We start from the raw sequence: 26187 nt of genomic DNA, 5'->3' as shown, positions 1-26187 counted from the left end.
AGGAAAGTGAAAAAAATTTTTAACATCTTTTAAAAGATGATGATGTGAGCCCCAGCTGGCATGGCTCAGTGGACTAAGCACTGGTCTGCAGACTGAAAGATCGCTGGTTTGACTCTCAGTCAGGGCACATGCTTGGGTTGCGGGCCACGTCCCCAGTAGGGGGTACATGAGAGGCAACCACACACTGATGTTTCTCTCCCTGTCTTTCTCCCTCCCTTTCCCTTTCTCTAAAAATAAATAAAAATCCTTTTTAAAAAGTTTTAAAAGAATAGAGGAGGATGATATGAGATGGGTTTTCATTAAGTGTTTAACTGAAATCATGTAAAATCAGAATATGGGGGGAATAACAACATTCTTAAGTTTGTAGTAACTAAGAAAACCTACGAAGTCATTTCATAATTTCAAGATACATTCCTTAATCAACTAGTTTTCCTACAATTTGTCAATTTCTACACTTATTAAAGACTGTCAACATCAACTTTAGATTCTTATCATTTTAAATGTTTCCTTCCGCCCTTTGGATAAACACAAACTCTAAACATGGCCTACAAGAGCTTGGCCCCACAGTCTTTGCCATTTGGCCAACCCTGCCTTCTTTTAGTTCTTGGATTCACGCAGGGGTATCCAACCTTTTGGCATCTCTGGGCCACACTGGAAACAGAACTGTCTTGGGCTACATAAATACACAAACACCAACAAAAACTGATGAGCAAAATAAAAAGGTTTTAAGTAAATTTACAATTTTGTGTTGGGCCACATGCAGCCTGGACACCTCTGTAGCCAGGCTTTCCCTTCTGCCTTTGGATCTTTGCACATCCTTCTTTCCTTTGCTAAAAACAACTCTACGCCTACTTGTTTTCTGGATTTCAATTTAACCGTCACTTCCACCTGAGATTACGCCCTCATTGTATGCTTCTATAGTAAATTACACTTTCTCTCCAGAGAACTTAATAGTTGTTTTATGCACACACACCCCAGGAGGACAGGGCGTATATCTGTTTTGCTCTATCACTGAGTCCCAGAGTACAGAATCCAACACACAGCAGGCATTCCAATTTCTGTTAACAATAAATGAATATCATATTAAAGCAAATTGAAGACTAAATTTAGACTTAATCCAAGTCCTGTGTCTGTATCAGGCTATATATGAAGAGCAATTTTTATTATCTCTAAAACAGGATAAAATATAAACACAGCCACTGTGTAAAAAAGAACCACCAATGTAGAAGTCTGGCAAAGGTTTTTTTCATTTGTTTTAGTAAGCTAAATGCTACATAACTGCATCCTTCTGAAGGTAAAAAGCAAATAATATACTCTTCACGATCAGATTAAAGAACTAAAATAATCATTAAAAATGAAATGCAGCTCACCTGAAACTTAGTATTATGGCACAAGCATACCCTTATTTTCACTAAAATAATGACTTAAAAATATATTCATACTGCATAGGAAAATTTCTGCATTCTTGTCTTAAAAGTGTTACTGTTTTATTTTTCTCTTGTTGAATATACATTTTTTTAACTGGGAGATCAGATAAACAAGTATATAAAGAAAATATTAAAACTTTTCTTCTGGCAGAAGATAAACTGTAAAGATTAAAATGCCTCAATTTAACCTGAAGTAATGTTTCTGTCATACAAATTTTTAAGAAGAAAAATAAAGACTATTTAAACAGATTCTCCTAGTTTATAACACATTTCCAGAATAACTCTTAAAAAAAAAAATTCAAAAATACTCATTGACTACTTTAAAAATATGTCAATACCATATGGCTTTATGAAATAACTTCTAAAATTATATATTTTTATTTAAAAAGGATCCCAAGTTTTAAATAAACTGTTAGCAATAACATTTTCTTCACTTAAAAGTGCATATTTCTGAGGATGCAACATACTTTTTGAACAAATAATCCTTACAAATTTTTAACACACACACAAAAAAAATCACTTAAAGTATTTTTAAGGGGGGAAAAGTTTTCACCAAAAGTCATCTAAACAGACTGCAGTAGGTGACATTGTTCCTTTTTCTTCTTCATTTTATATAGTCAGTATTCTCGGTGAGATGCTTTGGCAGTTTTTAGACATATCGTGGTCTCTACCAAGAGACACTTACATTAATGATGTCCATGGAGATGACAATTGTCTTGATGGCTCAGTTTGAAGACACATTACTGGGCTGGTTCTCCAAATCAGCAGCAAAGGTGCTTTCTTCTCTTACATCAAGAGTTTGTTCAATTGAAGCTGGCTGAAGTGGAGTACTATCTACAGTTTTGTTGGCATTGTTTAAGTTAAGTATGGTAATATCACATTCTTTGTCCAGAACACCAACTTCATCTTCTATTGTAACTATATCTTCAGTTTCAAATGTTTCCAAAGGAGCCAAAAACTCACTTTGTAGAGGGTCTCGAGGACCACTATTGTCACACTCAGTACTCTCCTTTACTTCAGAATCCTTATCACTATCACTGTCAATGGTAATTACAACTGGGGAACGTGAAGCATTATCTCCATGGTGTTTCTTATGCTTCTTCTTATGTTTCTTCTTTTTCTTTTTATGATGTCTAGTTGTATCGGTAGCTTTCCCTTCATAAACTATCTCTACACTTAGGCTCCGGGTCCTCCTCTTCCTTTTTTTGTGTCTTATCTCTCTATCTGATGATCGGCTATCTGAAACAGTGTCACTCTCATTTTTGTAATTTCCATCCAATTTTGATGAAGATTTTTGGCAATGACCTTCCTTTACTTTAGAAGTAAATTCACGAGATGGCTGAGCCACTTCATTAGTACCTTCCAAATGTCGAGTTTTATATTTTCGTTTCCCTCCAGGCTTTTCATTTCTCACCCGGTCAGGCCCTGTAGATGCAGTCTTCGATCTGTTACTAGACAGGCTTCTTGATCTATGCCTTTCATAGTAGTAGTATTTCCTTTCACTGTGATTATTTTTTTTCCTAGCATTTGTTCTTTCAGAAAAGGACTGAATTCTAAATTCTGGACTTGAAGATTGTCTAGAATAATGAGCTCTGGACAGAGTCCTCCTCCTATAAGATGATTCATAGCCATCTCTATCCTTGTTTCTACTATAGTAAGTATACTCCCACTTATATCTGCTTCCATAATTATTTTTTAAGTAATAATGATCTCTAGTTCTGCTCCGTGATCTTCTTTTATCATGATCACTGCTACGAGATCTTGATCTGCTTGTGCTTTCACTACTTAGAGACAGAGTTTGGCTTCTTCTTGACCAACTACTATCTCTAGTTCTTGATCTTTTTTTGTCTCTTCTACTTCTAAGTCTACTACTTTCCCTACTTCTGGATCGTTTTCTTTTCATTCTTTTCTTACCATGATGCTTTCTATGATTCTTCTGATCATGCCCACTTCTACTCTGGGAACGTGATTCTGAACTTCTTGATCTTCCCCTCTTTCTGTGTCTATGGTTATATGGGGAATATGCTCTGTCTCCTCTGACAGATGAGCTCAGGTCTCTGGGAGAGGACAATAATGCAGATCGTTTCTCTTCCTTCTTTGATTTGATTCTTGTACCAGAATCACAATGACCTTTATTTATTTGCTCATCCTTTCCAAGGACAGAGTGTGGAGATGAACATCTACTACCATCACTATCACCAGAACTGTAAGACTGCTCTTGTTCTTGTGTCTTCACAGTCTCCATTTTCTCGTAAGAGCCTAACTCCTCAGAATCTGAGGACAGTTCAACAAGTTCTGGGGTCCTCTCAGCCAGTGGCTTAACAAACCCAACAATGACACAATTATCTGAAGAAGAATCGCTGTCATTATTTAGGTCCTCATTGGTTTGTACTCCTTGTATCTGAGATGTGGCTCTTCCTGTTACAAGTTCTTCATCTGAACTATCAGAAGTATTTAAAAGGGAAGACATGACAGCATGAACTTGCTCTGAGCTTGAGTAAGATGGGCCTGGAGTTTCATCATCCCATGGTGCCCGACTAACAGTGGCTACATTAATATCCAGCTCTTGGGTCTCAGCTTCATCTGGAGATATTGTTATGACGGAAGAATCAGAATGGCTACCTTCTTCATAGGAAGGAGCAGGGCAATCATAATTAGCATGTTGATCAAAGGCTGCCATGTTGAAAGGAGATCGAGCAAAACTGATAAATTCATGTATAAAATGCTCAGTCCGATTAAGTAAAAATGGCCTTAAATCAGACACAAATGCCTGACTCTCCAAGTCATATCGAGTAACATTACTCATGATGATGTGCTGCACTATATTCACTAAAGAGCCATGAGCTCCAAAAAGAACTGTAAGTTCACGTTTTAACCAGGGGACTAATCTGTGAAGACAAGCTGGATTTCTACGGAAGAATTCAGCTGAAATATCCCGGTAGCGACCACCATCTTCAATATTTCTAACACGAGCACCAGCTCGATAAAGAGTTCGTCTAAAATTAATAATATCCTGTTCTTGAATTTTCCTCAAAGACCTTTCATCTGTAGTAGTTGGCCTCCGTGGAATCTGTCTCATTAACTGAGAAATTTCACCATCTCTGGGTCTTGTTGAAATGCTTAATCCTTCAAATAGTACTCCACTATCTGGTGGAGTTGTTGTTCTTCTATTCATGGTAATACTGGGTGAATAAACAGAAGCATTTCGCTCTCTTGTCATAGTTGTGCGATAGCGGAATCTTCGAACATCAGGAGTGGCAAAAGAACCATTATATGAAGGCCTTAGGACGTACTCCTGGAAGTCATTTTCTGCCCTCACAGAATGCAAAATTGAATCAAAGGGCTGTTTACATAGTGGACATTCAGCTTTGTTTTTAGACCACTCCTGTACACAGCGAAAACAGAACTTATGTAAACAGCGATCTAAGTAAGAGACATTATCAAATCTATCCAAGCAAATAGGACACTTAGAATCAGGAGATGCATCAGCTGGTACTGTCTGTTGCAATTTGCTAGTGCCAGCTTTAGGTGAAAAGTTGTCCATTTTAAATTCCTTAGCTGCTGATGCCATTACCTGTAAAAGGGAAAAATTTATGTCAGTAACCTGGTAAAAAGAGAACGACTAAACTTGAATAAAGTTTATGACTATGAAACATACTTTGGTAAAAATAGTTCAGTAGTTCATTATCTTTGTAATGTAAATAGGCAGTGTCACCTAGTAACAGTACGTAAGTACAAGTTCAAAAGACCAATTTCTTGGGTTTGAATCCTGGTTCCATACTAGGAATATGGCCGTGCACAAGTTGCTATCTCTATGCTTTAATTTCATCTGTAGGTCACCAGAAGATGTAAAAATCCCTTTAAAAGGTGCCTGGTCCATAGTAACTCTCAAATATTTTGTGACACTCTATTAACCTTAAAAAAAAATTAATAAGAGAAATGTTTGATATATACAAAAAGTATAAAAGAAAATATTCCAAGTATCCATACTCTTGATTTAACACATTTTCTCATGGTTATTCAAGATCTCTAAAAAGACCAAAAAAAGGGGGGGTGGGGTGGGGGCAAGCCCTGGTTGGTGAGGGTCAGTGGACTGAGTGCCAGCCTGCGAAGCAAAGGATCACCAGTTTGATTCCCAGTCAGGGCATATGCCTGGGTTTGCTGGCCAGGTACCCTATAAGGGGGTGCATGAGAGAACCACACGTTGTTGTTACGTAAATAAAATCTTACACCCCCACCCCCCCCCCCCGACTAAAACATCACAGTCCTCGGTGTTATTTCTATGTATGGTTTTGTACCCTTCATACATATGTGCCCCACATATGTAAAGACTCCTGACTTGTTTTATTTGTGACTAGAGTGTATATGCATCTTTAAAACAGCTTTAGTAATAACTTTGTATGGTGACAGATGGTTACTAGACTTATCATGGTGATCACACAGCAGGTATGTAAATGTCAAACCACTATAGTGTAGACCTGAAACGTATACTGTATGTCAACTATACTTGAATTAAAAAAAGCATTCACGGGATAATTTGTATACCTGAAAGTTCACCTGTTTAAACCTATTCTGTGGTTTTTAATGAAAGATTCTTTCACACACAGAAAGGACTTTTAGTGAAAACTAAATGAAATACTAAATGTAAAAGCATTCAAGGGCAGTGTGTGGCTCATAGCAAATGCTCACTAAATTTCAGTTGCTGTTATTATTATTACTACACTATTATGTCAATTCATCATAGATTCCTTTCACCTCCCCCCCCACCATCCAGCCCCCTTAAGAAGCCTTTCTTAGCCTTTTTATTTAATCCAAAGTCAGCCATAAAGTATCCTGAATTATGCTTTTGGTCCCTTTCCTTTATTACCTTTTCCCACAAGGATCACTAGAATCTTAAAGATTATTTTTGTTTTCTGTAAGTTTATCAATTTATATTGCTCATAACTTACAAAACAAGTTTGCCAGAGCTGAACTCTAGCTTACTTTACATGTTAGCCTTGTTATCTTAAAAAGTCCCTCTTTAGCTGCATTTTACAGTAATCATTTTGTATATATTAAACGTTAATTTGTTCCTTTATTTTTTCCTGGGCCTATTATTCATCTTTCTCTACATCCTCTATCACAGAAGTCCCATCACTAGTCAATTGCTGCCAAGTTAGTCAAATAATAGGACTGTAGTTTTCTAAACAATAGGCTCATTGGAAATACCAAGCTCTAACAACATAAAAACAAACAAACAAACAAACAGACCCACAACAAAAATCTGAGATTGTAAAGTATTTTACCATAGATTTCAAATTAAACTTGCTCATTAGGATACCTTAACTTTCTCAGAACCATAATGTAATAGGGACTCAATAATGCACAAGTATTTTCAAGGGGTGCAAATATTTCTAGTCTTCTATTTTTTACAGTGAAAATACAAACATCACCATTATCCTTAAAGAGAATAGAATTATAAATACAGGACACCAACTGCTTTTCTGTTAACATGTTTAAATTTTGAAACCTTACAACTGCATAAATTTCTCAGCATTTCCTCCTACTTCTAACACTTTTTATTCTCTTCTGGGGGCTGGGGGGTGGGGGAGCCTTTAGGATAAGAATGTGTGGCAGGAATGGAGAGTGGAGAAGGAACTGGAGAGGTTATCAGAAGACCTGGATTAAAGACTCCGTGTCATTGAAAACTAACTCTGTAAACTAGAAAAATCCACAGTAACTCTGGACTTAAGTCTGCCCCTCTATATAGTAAAGGGATTATAAGACTTAAACTGGTGAATATCAAGTGAATACATTTTATCATAATTTATTTCTTTGGAATACAGAGTTAACCCAGTTAACTGTTAAATGGTTAGTGTTTACTAACCATTTCCAGTTCACATTAAAAATTATAACCCAGAAAGAATTATTAAAGAAAATTATCAGGCAGTAAATTTGAAGTTCAAGTAAAACAAAAGCTCAACTAAGTATAATTTTTAAAAAATAATATCCTAGTCTTCCATAGTTTTATAAGCCTGTAAACTACTTTGACTGCGCAAGTTCAAAGAATGTCCAGTAATGTCACCCATAGCAAGTAAAGAACAAATTAATTTAGAGTTCTGTTTTGTATTTCTACACAGGAATATCTTTAGCTACAAAGAATGGCATTCATACAAAACATCAAATAGCAATGAATGTAAATCTTCCAGTAAGGAATTTACTTCAAAATTGTCACTCAATAGTACTAAAATTAAAATACCTCTAAGATACAAATGAAGCAGAATTACCACATGACCCAGCAATCCTACACCTATCTATTCAACAGAAATAAAAACATATGTCCACATAAAAAAATTTAAGTGATTATTCATAGCAGCATTTATTATAAAAGCTCAAAAGCAGAAATCACCCAAATGCCCATCAACTGGGGAAGGTAAATAAAGTGTGGTATACCCATAAAATGAAATATTTGGTAATAAAAAGGAATGAAGTACTGATACATTCTACAACATCCATGAACCTTTCATTATGTGAAATGGAAAAAAAAGATGAGCTACAGAAGACCACATGCTGTATGATGCCATTTATAGGCAATGTCCAGATTAGGCAAACCGATAGATGAAAAGTACAAAGATGGACAAAAGCAGATTTATAGTTGTTAATACGGAAAATAATACAATAATTAATAATACAAGAATAAACTTTCATGTACTCACAACTATAAACCTACTTTTGCCCACTCCTGTAGATTGGTGGCTGCTGGGGGTTGGGAGAGGCATTACGAGGTTTCTTCCTGGGGTGATTAAAATGTTCAATTTGGTCATAGTTGCACTCTTTAAATATACTAAAAACTATCAGACCATATACATTTGACAGATGAACTACATGGATGAAATGTAAATTGTATCTCAATAAAGCTCTTTAAGACATAAAACAGATGGCTAGAGACAGATTAAGATTCTGTAGGAGAGGTTCTGGTTTAGGTAGCAAAGGTGGACCTGAGGGTAAATTTAGTGCTTCAGGCTCTAGAAGCCCTACCCTAGCTCTTTAGGAATTACGACTTAAATTCATTTCTCCTCCCGGAAAAAGATTAGTAAGTTCTTCTGATCCACTTTCTAAACTTTCTTAACCACTTCCAAAATTCTAAGTAAGTTTACTATCTTTAAGATAAACTCATTAAGCTAAACCTTTCCTTCCCCAAATCTTTAAATCTGTAGGCTTTAAAAAGACGATGAACTGGTCTTACTACATTTTGGGAATATTTCATTTTGGGAACTGAAAATGAACTGGGGGTTGGTGAAGAATCAGGAGGCTGGAATCTAAATTAGACCATAGACTGGACATTTAAAAAACTGCATAGTGATATAAACATAAAGTTGCAATGCTGTGAAGGATTAAATTTTTTATAAACCAGATTTCCTGTAAAAGTCATCTTCTACAGCATTTCTTAAATTATCACGGAATATGAAATCAAATCACCAGCTGATAATACTTGGAGGAGTGATACTAATTCTAATGCTGAGCCACGGCTGAGAATTAACACCACTTAATAGCTGTGTCATTTACAGGACGTTATTTAATTTCTTAAAACCTTAAGTAACAGTACCTACCTGAAAAGAGATACACTCCACAAAGACATGTGGAATAGTGGTTGGTGAGCATAAAATACTCAGTATCGCTTCCCTATGTTATGTGAAAATAAAGTTACTTCTGGTCATTTTCATCACCCATAACTCATTATAAAGCCCACAGAGGTGACAGTCTATGACAACCAATCTTTGTACCTAATTATTGTGCTTGGTATACCTTGGCAAAGTAGCTAAAAAGGATTTACAAGTGGATAAACTAGAAATACTCCCCAAGTATTTAAATTTTAAAATAAGCTGGGTTCTACCTCTTGTAACTTTAAAGAAATTACTGTACCTCTGAACTGCAATTTAATCAATTCCAAAAGATAATATAGAAGTTATAAGGTATCTTGACCAGATCCTAAAAATTTAGTTCCATTTCCAGCAATAAAAAGAATGGCTTGGGCCCTGGCTGGAGTGGGTCAGTGGACTGAGTGCCAAACTGCGAGGCAAAGGGTCACCAGTTTGATTCCTCATCAGGGCACGTGCCTGGGTTGGGGGCCAGGCCCCCAGTTGCCAGGCATGAGAGGCAACCTATGGATGTATCTCTCACACATATGTTTCTCTCCTGCTCTTTCTTCCTCCCTTTCTCTCTCAAAACAAACAGAATCTTTTAAAAGAAATTTTAAAAACAATCGCTTGGGAACTATTCCCATCTAGAGCCACACATTCCAGGCAAGCATGTTTGTTTCCACTGACTGTATAGCTTTGCATATCATTGATTAAAAACAAACAAAAACCCCCAACCGTCACCACTATTAACTAAAATCTTGAGTAGTTCTTTCTTAATATTTTAATTATCTTAATATTTAAAATTACCTACCAAAATTTCTATTCACTTTTCCCCTAAAATCACTATTTGTCTCATCTCAGTAATGCCCCCTTCCAGTGTAGAAATCTGCAGCCCATGAGGAAAGCTACACTGACTGGACGGATGAAGAATTCACGGGCAGGCAGCAGAGCCTACAGTATATAGCACTGCACCGACAACTCAGAACAGTCCCAGTGCTAGACTCTTCCTTTTGGTTGAAAACTGCCACCGGCCAGGATTTAAGACAAACACTACGTGCATTACACAACCACAATGAACTAAAATATTTTGACTCCCATTTTACAGACAGGCTCAGAGAAGCTGGAGAACCCATCCAAGGTCACACTCTTGACAGTGGAGATGCCACAATTCAAACTGTAACATTTTGTGTTGGTTCGTCCCCCTCACCCCAGAGGCCAATGTCTTTCCAGTACGCGGCTCGTGCCCCCGGGGGAGCGCCTCTCGGAAACGCAGCCCAGCCCTCCCCCACCCATCGGTACAAATCCACAGGTGCGCCGCAGATTCTGTCCGCCCACCCTGCCCCACCGAGGCCCGAATCCGAACGACCTGGACCTGGACCTGCTCCCTCATCTCGGGGCCTCGCTTCAGATGAGAGCTCCAGCTCACCCAGCCCTTTCGACCCCACGCCCATTGTTTCGGCTCTCACTTACCTCGGAGAATGTTGGCGCATGCCTGGCTGGTGCGCTAGTGGCAAGCTCCGGATGGTTTAGGAAGCTAGGTCGATGACGGCAAGATCCGCGAAGGCGTACCCTGCGACTTCTCCGCGGACCCTGAGGAACCGGAGCATGCGGGGGCCCTTCACCCTCCTCGCGAGACAGCGGAGACCCCGACGGCTGTTGCGACCCCTGTGACGTAAAGCGTTGATCACCATGGTAGCTTGGAGGTGGCGGTTTGAACAAAACCCACCCCACTGCCCCTGCGCATCAAAACAAAACACCCGCCAGCGTAACGCATGCGCATTAGAAGGGCACCAGCACTGAGGGCGGGGCTTAGAGCGCTGGTCCCTTCCCCCACCACCCCTTGGGTTCCTGTGGGGAGAGCGACGTGACCCTCCGAGGCAGAAATCACTGTTATCACTGTTTTTTACTTCTTGTTACTACTACCAATCTCTGGTCGTTACAAAGCCAGTAATTTAATGTTCACTCCTTACCCGGAAAACATGATAACCAGCTTCATATCATTTAAACTTCACCAGACTCCGGAGAAGTTACTAAAATTATTTCTAGTGTATGAAGGAACCGAGCTACCTTTTAGGAAATAACACCGAGATTGGAATAGAATCTAAAGCCAGAGCCCAACCAGTAAAGAGATTTACTCAAGTCCGGAGATAAACAGAGATTACCTTAAAGGACATAGCCTTGGAATCTTCCGCAAACAGAACGTTTTTCTCTCAAGACTGCTCTCCCCCTTCTCCACTCCCTAAAATTAGGATTAAAACCCTATTTTTAGATGATATCTGAGCTGTACAAAGAAAAAGAGCGTCTAAGCCTAAAGTGGCCCACTGCCTCATTGAACCCGCTAGCCTCAGATGGGAGCGTCCCCAACATTCTAAAGCTGAACCTGGTATACCCGCCCGCGTGCCAAACCGCCGTCCTTTAGGTTAATATTTGATAAATGCTAACGTTCCAAGTACATAATAAACGCTCAACAAACTCTTTTATGATTGGCAGACATTATGCCAGGGAACTGGTGCCACGTTATTCTCAGAAGTTATCATTCATATCAACAAGCCATTGCGTTATAAGACTTGTTTCTTGAAAAAGGGCTGAACAGGATTTCCCCCGAGTCGTCACCATTATAAGAAAATGGGCGGTATTCTTGTTTACATCAAGGATAAATATAGGAGACTATCAATATATGAGAACAGATGCGAGAGGAAACATTAATTCTTCCAGCGTTAGACACCAAATATAATATCTAAAACATAGATTAGTTTTTCAAATAAACTTTTAAATGCACATGGTAGTACATTACCTTGCTTTAACACTGCACTGCAACTGAAAGAACCGGTTGACGAGGTAGGCCTAGCTCTCTGAGAGTCAAAAAACAAAAATAAAACCATTTTTAAACATTTTCTCGCTTGCCTAACCCTCTCCCTGAAAGGCGGGCTAGGCCCTCGAACTCGTAAGCCCGCCCCCAGCCCCGGCCGGAAGAGGCCGGGCTGGCAGACAGGAATCGCTGCTGGAGGAGAGTGGGCGGGCATTCGTGCCCAGATGTAAGATGGCCGCCACCACCCGGCAGCCGCCGCCCTGGAGGCTTCTCTAGGGCCTGCAGGTCCTGCTCGTTCCCGCAGATTGCCGTCGCCTCCTTACCATGAAGCCAGTGAGTCGCCGAACCCTGGATTGTATTTACTCAGTGGTAGGTCCTGGGTCGGGCGAGACTCCACGCTGCTGACTCCCTAGGCCCACGGGTTAGAGCTCAGGTATTTCTCCAACGTCCAGAAACTCTCAAACCCATTCCTGAATTTATTTCACTCCTTCATCTCAACTCCGCCTCTTCCTGGAGGACACGCTCTTCCGCTTCTTACGTAAGAATAGCTGAGTGGACACGCCTCCGGAATTCCGTTTATTCGCACCTTAGCAGCGTACATGGCAACCAATGGGAGTGGGGAGCAGGGACTACTCTTACTACGGTGAATTTTTTCGCTTTTACTCCCCCTCTTGCTTTTTGCTTTTTTTAGTTGCTCCTCGTGATCGTATTACTCTCCTGGGGGTATGTCATCTATGCATCAACAGTAGCGGCTGGACGACAGCTAAGGAAGAAATACCCAGACAAAATCTTCGGGAATGAATGAAAATTTGTAATTCCTCTAGATTTTATTCTATGCAAATACTTCACCTCATGCTTATCTGACACTTGTAAATATAAGTAAAATACGTAATACAAAGTTTCCAAATGTACTTTTGCATAGTCCTTCATTTTTTAATTGACTTTTTGAAAGGAAGGGAGACAGAGAAACATGGATTTGTTGTTCCACTTACTTATGCATTCATAGGTTGCTTCTTGTATGTCTGGTTGGAGAACAAAACCCGCAACCTTGGCGTATTGGGAGGACACTATAACCAATGAACCACTAATGTGCTAACTTCTTAAATACTTTTAAATTCTTATACAACAAAGGAAAGGGGCCTAGATCTGACAGCCTTTGAGTATCAGATCATAGGTGGAATGACATGCTTTTCAACTTACAGTTTCTAACATACTTTTAAAATGCCTTGGAAAGCAGCCTTTAAAACAAAAGTGTGTGGAATTTCTATTCTTATATTTGTTCATTGCAACATTTTATTCTGTTGCATACCTACACATCAGACTAGATTAAGTACTATGCAAGGGGAAAAAAAAGAAAAACTATTGTGAGTTTTTCTACATCCTGGTTTCCAAGTCAAGAATGGCCAGAAAAGGATTATTGCTCATATCATTTTTTTTTTAGCATGTCCAGTTATTACTTATCCTTAAATAATTGCGTCTTAAATTGTACACTGTTTTGGAAGAAACAGAGAGCACATACCCAAGGGTACACTTTATTCAAGTTACTTTCCCAGAAAATATATTCAGTAAATATGGTAATATAGCAACAAAACTTGGGCTCATATGCCTCTGAAATTTTAACTTAATCTTCAATGATGTTGATCAGGAAATTCTTTCATTGGTGGAATTACTTCTCCAGTCTCCAGGATTGTATCACCCTAGGAAAACAAACATGCATTAGCAGAAAAATCTTGTCTGCAGAGGTGTATCCACCTGGTCGGACCTCACACCAAAAATCTAGTTAACCTTTGGAATTCACACTGTAAATGAGACTTAGAAAAACTAGAGGCTGTCTAAAGATGAGAAACCAGTATTCAAAATTTTACGGTTTAAGTGAAAGAATAGAGGAAGTTTCACTCAAACAAAATGACCAGAAAGAGCATGAAAGTGGCCTTCACAGAGTGATAAAGAGACAATGCTTGTTTGCATGGCCCAAAGAAATAGAAGCCCTACAAAAGTTACAGGGAAATACCTTCAGCTTAATATAAGGCGGTAGGGTTTGCCCAGCAATTAAATATAGGCAATCACCAGTTTACTGTTTAGCTCAGATAGTAGAGACAGAATGCAAACTTTGCCTGAGTAGCTGGTTCAGGTGTCCTTTCAAACCTAGATAAAGAGTGTGGTAGAAAAGGCATGGGCTGTGGAGCCCAGAACCAAGTGGTAAGAATCCTGGAAACTCCATGGACAAGCTATATAATTTTAGGCAAATTACTTACTTTAGTTTCAGCTTTTTGTTCAAGATAGATTCTGTCAACCTGACAGTTGGTGAGTGATTGGGTAGAGTAGAATTATCCCCATCCCCACCCCTGCCATTTCCTGACCTGTTATCTGATGAAGAAATAAACTATTTATGTCTAAACCATTACACTTTTGGGGGATAATTTGTTACCACAGATAACATTAGCCTAACACAGAAATTAGTACTCTGAAGTGGTACTAATGCTGCTGTAATAAAAATTGAACCATATGAGGCAAGGACACCGGCACTGGAGGGTAAAAGGTGGAAATAAAAGGCAGTAATAACTCAAACAGACTGTCTAATGAACTTGAGATTCTAGAAGAGGTAGCTGGAAAAAAGTTATAGTATGTGTTTGACTACTAGCTGCCTTGGGGAAAGTACTTTAGGAAGTAAGAACTCAGGCAAGAAGTGACTGATTTGAAAGAAATAAAAATGGAGAAAATTAAAAAAATTCAGGACCTTTCAGGATTAGAAAATCAGATTGCTTCTGAATCTCTAAATAGTAACGGTTAACATTGAAGACATTCTGAGAAACAGAAGCCCAATAAATTAGCTTAGTAAACAGAGGAACTCAGCCCTATAGCAAAGATCAGATCGAAGTGAGGGTAGCCTTTTAACCAGAGTCTGTATCAGGTAGTGTCCACATAGCTGCCACTGACTTGAGAGAGGCAGCTGCATGAAGACAAAGTAGAGAACTTGGTGACTGTATAGAAAGTACAGATGGATGTGGGACTAGCTAAAAGTAAATAGTCCTACCAAGTATTTTTCCTTTTTATGCCTACCAAATGTTGTGGGAACTAGATGGTCAAAGAAACCAATCATATAGACAACAAAAGTCTGTGAATGTTTGAGTTTTAAACAACCTCTGGCACTCAACCTTCTGTGAGTAGGAGGCAGGTGAAAAAGATTGTAGAGCCCTAACAAGAGCATGCTTCCCAGTATCTATTTTAGATGTGGTCTCGGTTGATAATGGAAAAGAAAAAACCCCTGCACAGAGCCAGGGGCCAGGAAGAACAATGAACAAAGGTGTTTCTTCCAAAAAACAAATCAGTTTCCATTCAAGTAACTTCCTATACACAAGGGTTAGGAGTCTTTATAATATTTGACCACAATTTCAGAATTGCCAAGAACCAGTGACTGTTTCTGCTGTCTGAAACACCACCACTGAACAATGGGTGTGGTGGTGGTAGGGGGACAAGGGACACAGTTAACTTGCCTTCTGAGTTCATCGATCCTCAAATCTCCATGAGAAGTCCTATTTAAACCTGACAGACACTACTATGCATCATCTGGAGATCCTGGATTTGGGGCTGGTTGCAGTGATGGAATGGGACTTTGGGATTTTCCCTAGGGAAGGAACTGTGTTATATGTGTGGGAAGAAGGAAGCAAAGAGCTATTTAGGCTAGAAGGATGGACTATGGCAGAGATTCCAGTCACGGGAGGCTGAGAAATATAAAAAAGCATATAGCTATTTGGGACAATGAGAATGAGTTCTGACAAACAGGATTTAAGAGAAGTGATGTAAGCCACTTCCAAGTTTAGGCCTTAAAAATCATCCTGAGATGTCCAGTCCTCTCTTCCCCTTACATGATTTTGGAAGCCTTATTCTAGATGGCATAGCTATAAGACTGAGGAAGATCGCCTGTTCCACATTGTCTGTGATACCAATAAGAAACTGACCTTTGCTTTGTTAAGCCAGAGAGATTTGGGGGTATGTTTCCTACTGCTTATTCTATTCTGTGTACAAACGAGCATTCTTCATGTCCTCAAATGGGGAGCTTCTCAAAGCGGTCAATGGCACAAAAACAAAGAATCACAGTGGCAAAAGTACAGAAGTAAAAGAAATGCTATGGATATAAAAAACAAGTATGTATATGGAAGAATAAATAAATTACCCAACTGGTGAAACCAGTAAGGTAATTGCCTATTTTGAGACTACGTAGGCCCTGACACACATTAAGTATACACAATGAAATACAGAAGAAATCCCCTATTTTCTAAAGCAGAGTTCCAGCTGGAAGGTTAGTCAGTTTTGGTTGTTCCCCCTAAAATTCCCTTCTGTTGCAATAGATAATGGATTATTGTGACTGTTATTTGACTGAAGCAAGAATCAACACTGAGTTTTATTTTTCAAAATTATAGAACTTAGAGATTGATGGTAGTTCATTATCTGTGATAAGAAACAGGAAAAAAAAGTAACATTTTTTTATGTTAATAACTTCACAAACAACCAGTAAAAATATCAACTGACTACTGTGTAATCTTTTAATGCAGGAAAGACTCATTTTAAATTAGGATAATAGCTTATATATTCATATTACAAAATTTAAGCACACATTAAGAAATTTTAAATCACAGATGGAGACAGTAAGGTCAAACTGCCATAAGAAATAATAGTTTGGAAATAATAACAGGAATTCAGTTGCTATTACTATTCAATACATTACTATGCTTAGGTGTCTGCTCAGGCTAAGTCCTTAGCCATACATAAAAACAGGATAACAACATTCAATTCACTTTAGGACTACAAAAGTTATACAAGTTTTATACAGGTTGAAAAGAAATGTGTCCACCTCCCATTTTCAACTGTAACTTCTACCTCACACTATTCCTTTTTTTTTTTTTTTTAACAAGAATATACAAAACAGGCACTTGAAGTGAGAAGAAAGGAACATTTTAGTTTAACAATCACTTGGAGAGGGAAAGAAGAAAGAAAAATATGAACAAAAGAAAAATCAGAGATGTTTTAAGACTTACCGGGAATATTCTGGGCTTCCTTTCAACAATGGCATATGGTTTTTTCTGCAATAAAAGTAATGCTCTGTTAATTATGGTTTTAGAGTTTCTTCTTAAAAAACATAGATCATATTCCAAGTGTTTAACTTAGTCCCAAATTTTCACCAAACTCCAGACGCATACAACCAACTCTTTACTCAAGATCTCTACTTGGTTGTCAAACAGGTATCTCAAAGTTAACCACTAGCCCCTATCTTGGTACATGACCGTTTACTTCTCCCAATCAATTAGGCCAAAAACTTTCATTCCTCAGCAGATTCTGTTGGTTCTGCCTTGAGATTATATCTCAAATCTGTTTCTTACCACCTCTGTTATTACTATCCGTGTCCAAGCCTCTATCATTTTCACCTACAAGTCCTCCTACAGTCTAATCTCCTTACTGCAGGCAGACCAGAGTGATTTTTTAAAGATGTATCTATCATTCCCCTGCTCAAAGTTTCTTAATTCTTAGAGAAAAAGCCCAAGTTCTGGCTGTGATCTCTAAGACCCTGCATAATCTAGCCCTTGGCTATCTCTCTCACTCTCCTTGTACTATAGTCATGGTGGCTCCTTTGCTATTAGTACAATCATTTGGGCCTGCCTGAGCCTTCGAGACCTTATATTTAATGATTCCACTACCTGAAATGCTCTTCTAGTTATCCACTTGGTTCATATTTTCATATCATTTATGTTTCTCTTCTTCAGAGAGGGCTAATTAAAATAGCAGACCCTATCATTCTCTAGTCTTTTACCCTGCTTAGTTTTTCTTCTACAGACTTATCACCTCTATTACATACCTCTTTGTTTATCTATTTATTGCCAATCTCCAAGACTAAAAATTTCATGAGGGCAGAGATACAATCTGATTTGTTCACTGCTGAATCCCTGTGTTTAGAACAGTGCCTTGCAACACAGGAGGTCCTAACCAAAAAATTTAGATTAATAGCATGATGTAAAACTCAAAATGAAAAATGCAGGAGAGAAATTTAAAATACAGTGTGAGAATATTAAAGTGTCTTTTTAATAGAAATGTTTTATCTTTTTTTTTTTTTAAAGATTTTACTTATTTTTATAGAGAGGAGAAGAGAGGTAGAAAAACATGGATATATGAGAAAAACTTTAATTTGTTGCCTCTCGCATGACCCCAACCAGGTCCTGGCCCACAACCCAGGCGTATGCCCTGATCGGAAATTGAACCTTTTGGTTTGTCGGAGGACACCCAACTCTCTGAGCCACACCAGTCAGGGCTAAAGTGTCTTTAAAAACATTTTACATTATATAACCCTGGCCAGGTGGCTCAGCTGGTTGGAGCTTCATTCCATACAGCAAAAAGCTGCGGGTTCAATTCTGGGTCAGGGCACATCCCTGGGCTGAGGGTTCAGTCCCTGGCTGGGGCACATATAGGAGGCAACAGATCTGTTTCTTTCTCTCTTTCTCTCTCTCCCCACCTTTCTCTAAAATCAATAAATATATCCTTGGGTGAGGATTAAAATAAATAAATAAAAACATTTTACATGCTACAATGTGAAAACATTAAAATGTCTTTCAGAACTCAGGCCAGAGGCAATAAGACATTGAAATGTCATCAGAAGTAAAATTCATAGATAGTAAAGGTGTTAGATGAAGCAAACTGGCTGCAAGGGTTATTAAGGATGCAGTCATACCCAAATTAAGAGAAAATAAGGTAAGAGAGAGCCCTACTGACATTTTTTAAAAAGATTTTATTTACTTTTTTAGAGAGAGGGAAAAGGAAGGAGAAAGAGGGGAAGAGAAACATCAATGTGTGAGAGAGACACGGTTTCCAATTGCACGCTCCCAAATGGGGACCTGGCCTGCAACTCAGGCACATGCCCTGACCAGGAAATGAACTGGTGACCTTTTGGTTTGCAAGCTGGTGCTCAATCCACTGAGCCACACCAGCCAGGGCCCTACTGACATCTTTGACTTGGGAAAAATCACCTGGAAGTATGACTCCCTCAGATAAGCAACTATATTGCCTTGAATTGCTGACCCAGTAATTGCAGCTTGTTAAATTTGCTTCTAGAAAAATTTAGTTAAATATATATGATAAAGTAAATCAAATCCAGAGCATACAAGTAAATGTCAAATATAGTAAGTTCCAAAAATAATGGGACAATCCATATATTCTGTTATTTAGAGTATTTGTAATGTGTAAGGTAATCTGGTTTTAAAATACTAGTTTTATGATTCTAGTTAAAGTACATAATTGATTTAAACTTGTGATTTTAAGTTGAAAAAGATTTTGCTCCTTAGGGTCATTAGTTTGCCCTATACCTACTTAAAAATAAAATATATATAAAATTATAAATGCCATGCAAAACATTTAAGAGAATTTGATTATGTTTGTAAGTGGAATTGTTTTAGGAGTTCAACTGGAATTGATCCAAAAATAATAAGAACAAAGAAAGGAGGCTGTTTTGTATTTTACTAGCTTTATAAGTAATTTAACAGAATTTGAAAAAAAATTTAAATAGAAAAAAGATTTTTAAATTTGAAACAAATTGAATATTAGTTTATATTCCAGATAACTGTGAACAGTTCTTTTTGCACATCAAAACCACTCTTAGATGTTTAAAAAAACTGACAGAAAGTATTGTATTTTACTGGTATAAGGCACACTTTTTGCCCATATTTTTGAGGGAAAAATAAGGATGTACATTATCTGTATCCTTATTTTTGATGCATGTGTAGTACTAATTCAGTATCTATATACATGTTTTTAATTCTTTTATTTATGCTTATGCGTTAAAAGTGTAACTCTAGAAAGCAATAACAATATCTTTGCAAAATAATACCCTGAAGTATGATAATTGATTGTTTCTAAATATAAATAAGGACTTGAATTAAAAAATTAAAATGAAAAGATTTTTTTTTCCTGTAAGTTTGGGCCAAAAACACGGGTGCACACTATACACGGGAGCACATTATACAAAGCAAAATACAATAGTCTTTTGTCTTTTCTAGGATCTTGCATGTTAAGACAGTGAAAAAACAGAGACCTGTAATGGTATGAAGTGCAGGTGAACATAAATATAAAACTCTGTTTAAGCCCATCAACAGTAGAAACATAAACTATACTCTGACTTTTAGACATATAAATCGTTAGCCCCCTTTAATGGTTGCATTAAGATTTCCTGTTCGTGTGTGGGTATATAGTGAAAACTCTATTTCCTACATTAATTTTAATTCCTACATTAATCTCATATTTCTAAACATAAGACAGGCCATATCCACTGGGACAACCCCAGAAACTAATGTGGCAACACATGTTTCTAAACAACTTTATTTCTTCCCCATGACCAGAAAGTCCTCCTTTCCAAAACCCTACTTGTAACTTCCAAGGCTAGAAATTTTAGAGTCATAAATGACTCTGAACATTGGTTTCAACCCCAACTTAACTTGAGCTATTTCTTCCTTTAAAAGTATCTTCTGGCTTCACTTTTCTTTTCCATTCCTGCTAACCAGATTCTCATAAATACCTACTAAATGGTGACAGCCTCCAGCTGGTTTGCCTGATGTCAGTACTTACTTTCCTCCCTCCAATTCACTCAACATACCAATGTTTTTTATGTTTTCCTAAATGTATCACTTCTATTGTCACTTTCTTGTTTAAAAATGGAAAGCTTCCCACTGCCTACCACATAAAGTTCAACCTCCTATGCCTAGTTTTCAAGATTTTCCATTAATTGGTCCCAGAGCTAAGAGACCTGCTATTCTAGTCATCTTCTGAGTCTTGGGTTAGATATGGCCATGCCCACTACTGACTCCTTATCTTTCTTTTTAACTGGGATCATTTTTCTTCAATACATGCTTACCCAAATCACACCTATCTTCCAACTTTACTATAAACTCCTTGAGGTCAGGAATTCTGTCTTATATATTTTTGATAGCAATAAAGGAAGAGAACATGGTATGCACTCCATAGTTTTTGATCAATGGATATAATCTGCTTAGTGAAGAGAAAAAAGGTGATGTCAGTGATCAGAATTTTAAAGAGACCACACAATCAATAGAACACAAATCATGTTGGGAGGGAATTTTCTGAGAACCCCAATTATTTGTTTTACTTTCCTTTCAACAGGCTACCTTCAGCTGGATTATCTATAACTTTTTAGGAAGTTCCTAACTTTTGTTTTTATCTTGAAATAATTTTAAATTTACAGAAAATTGCAAGAATTATAAAAATAACTTACTGAATTACTTTATTGTAAATTTCTGACTGATTTATTACTTTAGGATATTTCCTACAAATAAGGAAAATATTCTTAAAATAATCACAAAAAGCCATCAAAATCAGGAAATTAACATTGATACGTTACTAACTTCTACCTAAACAACCCATTCAAATTTTGCCAATTGTTTCCATAATTGTTTGAAATTCTCAGAAAATCCCATCTTACCCAACTTTTTCTTTCTTGTTTAAGCTACTTAAAATTTTGACTGTTAATACCATCTTTAATCTTTTGACTAAGCAGATATGCCTATTAATCAAAAAATGCATTTAGCTACATGCCTATTTAGTTTTTTACAATCTGGAATGAATTTTAGTTAATCTTTCACTTTCATGATCTTGACACTTTTGAAGGCAACAAGTCAATTATTATGCAGAAAAGTCCCTAAATTTGGGTTTGTCTCAAGTATCCTCATGAGTAGACGCAGGATTTTTGGCAGGAATATTGCAAAACAATGCTGTTTTCTTTTTATGGCATACTATCAAGTAGCACATGATTTCAGTTTGTCTCATTATTATAATGTTAATTTAGATTTCTTGATTAAGGAAGTCTGTGCCAGGTCTCTCCACCACAAAATTACCCTTTTTCCCTTTGTAACATATTGAAGATAAGTATTTTGAGATTACTCTCAGTATCTTTGGATGTTCCATGACTGAATAAAATATTACTATGATGACTCTCAAATTATGACTTTTCTAATTCAATCATTCCTTGACTTATTACTTAGCAATCTATTAAACAAAAAAGGTTTTCTTTTTTTCTTTTCTCCATTTATGCTTATTTATATGAGTATGGACTCATGAATTTACATTTTATTTATTTAGTTGTCTATCATCTGTTATTATCACTACATAGTTTGATGCTCAAATTATTCCAATGGGAGTCCTTTCAAGCTGACTCTGTGTCCTTTCGATATAGCTCAATCATTCTTTGAACAATTCTTTACTTCCTAGCACAACAAGCTCATTTTGTATTTTCCCTCCTTCGGCCCTGGAACTGGCCATTTCTTCAAAGGGCAATGGATCCTTTCAGTGAAGAATTTTATTTAGAAAATAAGACCAGGCTGCAGGCTGCTAGATGGGTTAATTACCATGGGGTAGCTCTGCCATCAGGAGCTGTCAGTGGACAGAGCTAGGGAATGTCCATGCTTACATCTATATTTCCTTCTGTATTATCAATACATATTAAAAACCACAAGTTCACACCCATACTTCCAATTCCATCCCAGTAGCACAGAGTTTTCTCCTTTTCCAGTTTCCGACAATGGGAACCTGGGTGCCACAATCATCAACGTACAAGACTTACGTACTTATTTGACCAACGTTCCTGTACATAACCAATCTCCTGTCACGACCACCACACTCCAATACAACTAACACCCTCACCTCACTTGGGTTCTGACATTTCACTCTGTGCTGCCACTTCCACCATTGCCCCAATCCACCTTTCTTCCAATATCCTACACCAGGTTGCTGCCACTCCTATTCTCCCAACAGGTATACTCACCAGCACTCCTCCCCGCTCTCAGCAACCCACTCAGGATCTAACACTCCTTGATGGGCACAAGAATGCCCTCCTACTGGCTGTGGGTTACAACACTCCATGCAAGGCAAGCACCACTGCTTTCTCTTCCATGTCACTCCCGAAATGCACTCCTTCCTCACCATGCCTCCAACACACTACAGCAGGCTATCCTTTTAGTCTTTTAAATAAGGCAACTGGCTCAGGTCAACCACATCATGCAAGATCTTTTGGTGAAAAAGTTCAAGCTTTTGAACATCCTGGATTCTAGAGAAAAGTTGTAAAAATCAGATAGAATAACAGAAAGGGAAATGGGGCAATGACAAAGATAACCTTTGACTATTCTGAATTGTTATCTTATACCAGGTCTACACTCAAAAGAGAAACAGAAATTCTTTTTTCCCTTCCTACTCACAATCCTGAATTTATACTAGTATTATTAGGTCAATTATATTCTAATCATTTAAACAGTGTTTTTATAAGGAAATGCATTTCAAACTGTAAGCAACTAATATAAAGATTAACTTTTTGAAAAACGATATATTACTTAGGTTTCATTAAACCTTTTACCTAAAAGGATACAAAGTAGTTCAAAATCAGTTATAAGTAGCAGATTATGTCCACTAAGTAAAGCAGGATAAGGCATACACATGTAGGAAATAATTTTGTACAATATTAAAAATAAATTCTGAAAAACATATTTAAAACATACTTACATTCACATGATATTTGAGATAATAATGAACAATCCAAGCAGGTATAAGTATATGAGTAAAAACAAGGAAACTGTGTCGATATGTCTTATAGATCTGGGGGGGGGAAACACAAAAAAATAAACACATACACTATCTTACATTTGTGGCAAAAAAACAAACCAACAAACATCAATGATATAACAATATCATGATTATTTTAAAACTTCTAAATGCTACAAACTTCCTTATAGTCTGTAGCTAACCTCACCCATTCAAATATTTTTAATAGGCATAGGGCCTTCTAGGGGATACCTGGAGTTTGGGGCAAGTTGCATTAAGACAAGTAGCACTTTGCAAAGCTATAGTAAGGCATTTATAGATTTGAAAAAAACACTTGTAAAATATCCTTATTATATGTTTGTTAAAGATAAAACACAGCATAAAACTTTAATCAATTTAACCAGAGTAGTCAAACCTACAGAATTTTGCCAGGTAAATTCTTCTCCCTAATTTATCAATTTCAGATACCCACCGTCACCATCACTGGCATTATTCTAGGTGTGAGGGAAACAACCTGAGCAAAATGATGCTGGAAAAAGTGTTTTACATACCAACACAGGAATGTTTCAAGCTTACTTTGAGATGCTTTTATATTATTTTAAGAGAAAGGAAAAAGAGAGCTAAAAAAAAAAAAAAAAATGGAACTTTTCCATGGCAGCCAATTTGACTGAAACACACTTATCCTTTCAGGAAAAGGATTCTAAGTGTTGTAATACATATGATTGTGGAAGAAAAAATTAACTCAAAGTAAGGTAAGATGGATTTCAACAAATGATTATTTATTTCTTTACATTACTAGCTGATGGGAGGGATGTCTACTCTCAACCAGTGGCTGCCAAAATCAACAAATAATGTGAAGGATACAAAGAGTGAGAGAAGGGCTGAATTAGAGTGTAATTTCACCACTATAAATCAATATGTAACACCACTTTCTCAGAGAAATTTGCACCACACTTCGTAGCACTGTAAAAAAGCAGATACACACAGATTTCAATGTGAACTTCAATTCTTAGTTCCATGACCACAGGTAGATCACTAAATTTTTACAGGCCTCAATTTCCACTCATTTAAAATGAGAATTATGAATAGTTTTCTACCTTACAGTAGTAAAGAATTAAATAAACATATATAAAACCCTCAGCAAACTGCAACGCAGAGTAAGCACCAGAGTGTTACTTATTAGTAGTATATCCATTATTATCAGCCGATGTTGTAGTTAAGTGAGAGCAATTCTGAGCTAGTGTTACATAACTGATGTGATTTAATGAATGACCTCAAAAAATGTCCAGAGACTTTGGGAAAAAAAAAAAGATTTTATTTATTTTTAGAGAGAGGGGAAAGGAGGGCAAAAGTGACAGAAGCACTGATGTGTGAGAAATACATCAATTGGTTGCCTCACACACACGCCCCCAATCGGGGAACCAGCCCACAACCCAGGTAAGTGCCCTGGCTGGGAACCGAACTAGCAACCTTTGGTTCCCAGACCAGGGCTCAATCCACTGAGCCACACCAGCCAGGGCTAAAGCCAACTCCTGAATGAGTGATTTTCTGCAGAGTAAAGTCCAGGAATGGAATTTTTCTTAAATGAAAAAGTTTGTTCAAAATACATAGTGGTGGTTTAGAAAGGTAGCTCTTGAATATGACTCTAATAAACATACTAATAGGACCCTCTCTATTATGGCGATCAAACCATGGCTGTACTATCAGCAAGAGGAGACTTCTGGTTGTAGGCTATAATGTTTGTTGGTCTCTACAACCTTAACCCTAAAAATTAGACAAGTGTTCTCAAACACTAAAATCATGGAATTTTTAGTAAATCCTTGGCTATCAGTCTGAGGGAAGATTTGTACAATCCAAAGAGAATCAAACGTGCAGTGTTCTGTAAAACCCAGGCAAAGATTCGTCTCCTTCTGGTCACACTAGAAAGTAATGGGGCATGACTCTCCCAAAGCCGTATATCCTCCGGGACTCTTGACTCCTACCCAGCCCAGGACTCTAGGGACAAAGCAGCGTTCCCGCTAAATCCAAGTCTCGGATGAACCTGATTCTCGGGGAACTATCGGGACTTGCGGGCGCATAGAGATGTCAGTTCTTGGTACGGCTGCATCCCAGCAGACTGGTGGTCGCGGAGGGTTGTGTGTATAGGGGGCGGAGGAGGGAGAGAGGCCCGTCACTCACCAGGTTCTTCCACGGGGCCTGGTCCTGCAGAAACTTATTCCAGAATCTCTCCATAGGCCACACCCTCTGAGGGGGCAGCACCGGCTCCCGGGGGCTCAGCTCCTGGTCCTTCAGCCATCGCCTTCTCAGTTCTCGCAGCTGCTGCAGCCGCAGTTTCTCGTCTGGCGTGTACCCAGTCATGTCGCCGCCGGTACCCAGGAAGACGGAGATGGCGCGTCCCCGGACTAGGGTCTTGTCACTTAGGCGCGCTCCCGTTAGGTAAAGCGACCTTGCGAGGACGCCTGGGGGCGGCGCGCCGTTATGACGCCACTCCGGCCCTGCCTCCGCCGCGGCTCCAATCTCTGCGCAGTAGCTGGGCATGCGCAAAGCTCTGGACCCGCAGTTGCCCCTGGGCACTGATCACCAGCGACTGGGTGTGAGGAGCGCTTTAGCTGTGGAGTGAAGGGGAGAAGGTGGTAAAAACAAAGTGTAAGAAGTCAGAGGACTTGAGGTTCTGGTAAGGAAGACTGCTGTGCTGGGAGCTGGAAGGATGCGAATATGTGATTTATTGACTGTGATATCCAAATGCAAA

General features: G+C 38.2%; 3 protein-coding genes across 3 annotated transcripts; 1 reads left to right on the top strand and 2 right to left on the bottom strand.

Annotated features, from left to right (window-relative positions):
- Positions 1-1333: 1333 nt before the first annotated feature.
- Positions 1334-11442, bottom strand: TOPORS (TOP1 binding arginine/serine rich protein, E3 ubiquitin ligase). Its single transcript, XM_054582930.1, has 3 exons — positions 11209-11442; positions 10517-10711; positions 1334-5001 (listed from the first exon to the last, which is right to left on the bottom strand). Exons 1-3 carry the CDS (start codon positions 11218-11220, stop codon positions 2152-2154), a joined length of 3057 nt encoding a protein of 1018 aa, XP_054438905.1. The 5' UTR covers positions 11221-11442; the 3' UTR covers positions 1334-2151.
- Positions 11443-12038: 596 nt separating this feature from the next.
- SMIM27 (small integral membrane protein 27) lies at positions 12039-12753 on the top strand. Its single transcript, XM_054582932.1, has 2 exons — positions 12039-12224; positions 12547-12753. Exons 1-2 carry the CDS (start codon positions 12180-12182, stop codon positions 12658-12660), a joined length of 159 nt encoding a protein of 52 aa, XP_054438907.1. The 5' UTR covers positions 12039-12179; the 3' UTR covers positions 12661-12753.
- A 14-nt stretch (positions 12754-12767) lies between these two features.
- On the bottom strand, positions 12768-25924 carry NDUFB6 (NADH:ubiquinone oxidoreductase subunit B6). Its single transcript, XM_054582931.1, has 4 exons — positions 25617-25924; positions 23400-23492; positions 16892-16936; positions 12768-13552 (listed from the first exon to the last, which is right to left on the bottom strand). Exons 1-4 carry the CDS (start codon positions 25794-25796, stop codon positions 13484-13486), a joined length of 387 nt encoding a protein of 128 aa, XP_054438906.1. The 5' UTR covers positions 25797-25924; the 3' UTR covers positions 12768-13483.
- Between the last annotated feature and the right edge of the window lie 263 nt (positions 25925-26187).

The sequence above is a fragment of the Pteronotus mesoamericanus genome, unplaced genomic scaffold (genome assembly GCF_021234165.1).
Source record: "Pteronotus mesoamericanus isolate MK-2021 breed Mesoamerican mustached bat unplaced genomic scaffold, CSHL_Meso_final contig_73, whole genome shotgun sequence".
In the NCBI taxonomy this organism is placed as follows: Eukaryota; Metazoa; Chordata; class Mammalia; order Chiroptera; family Mormoopidae; genus Pteronotus; species Pteronotus mesoamericanus.
Note: the sequence above shows the minus strand (reverse complement) of the source record. Positions and strands in the feature narration are given on the sequence as shown.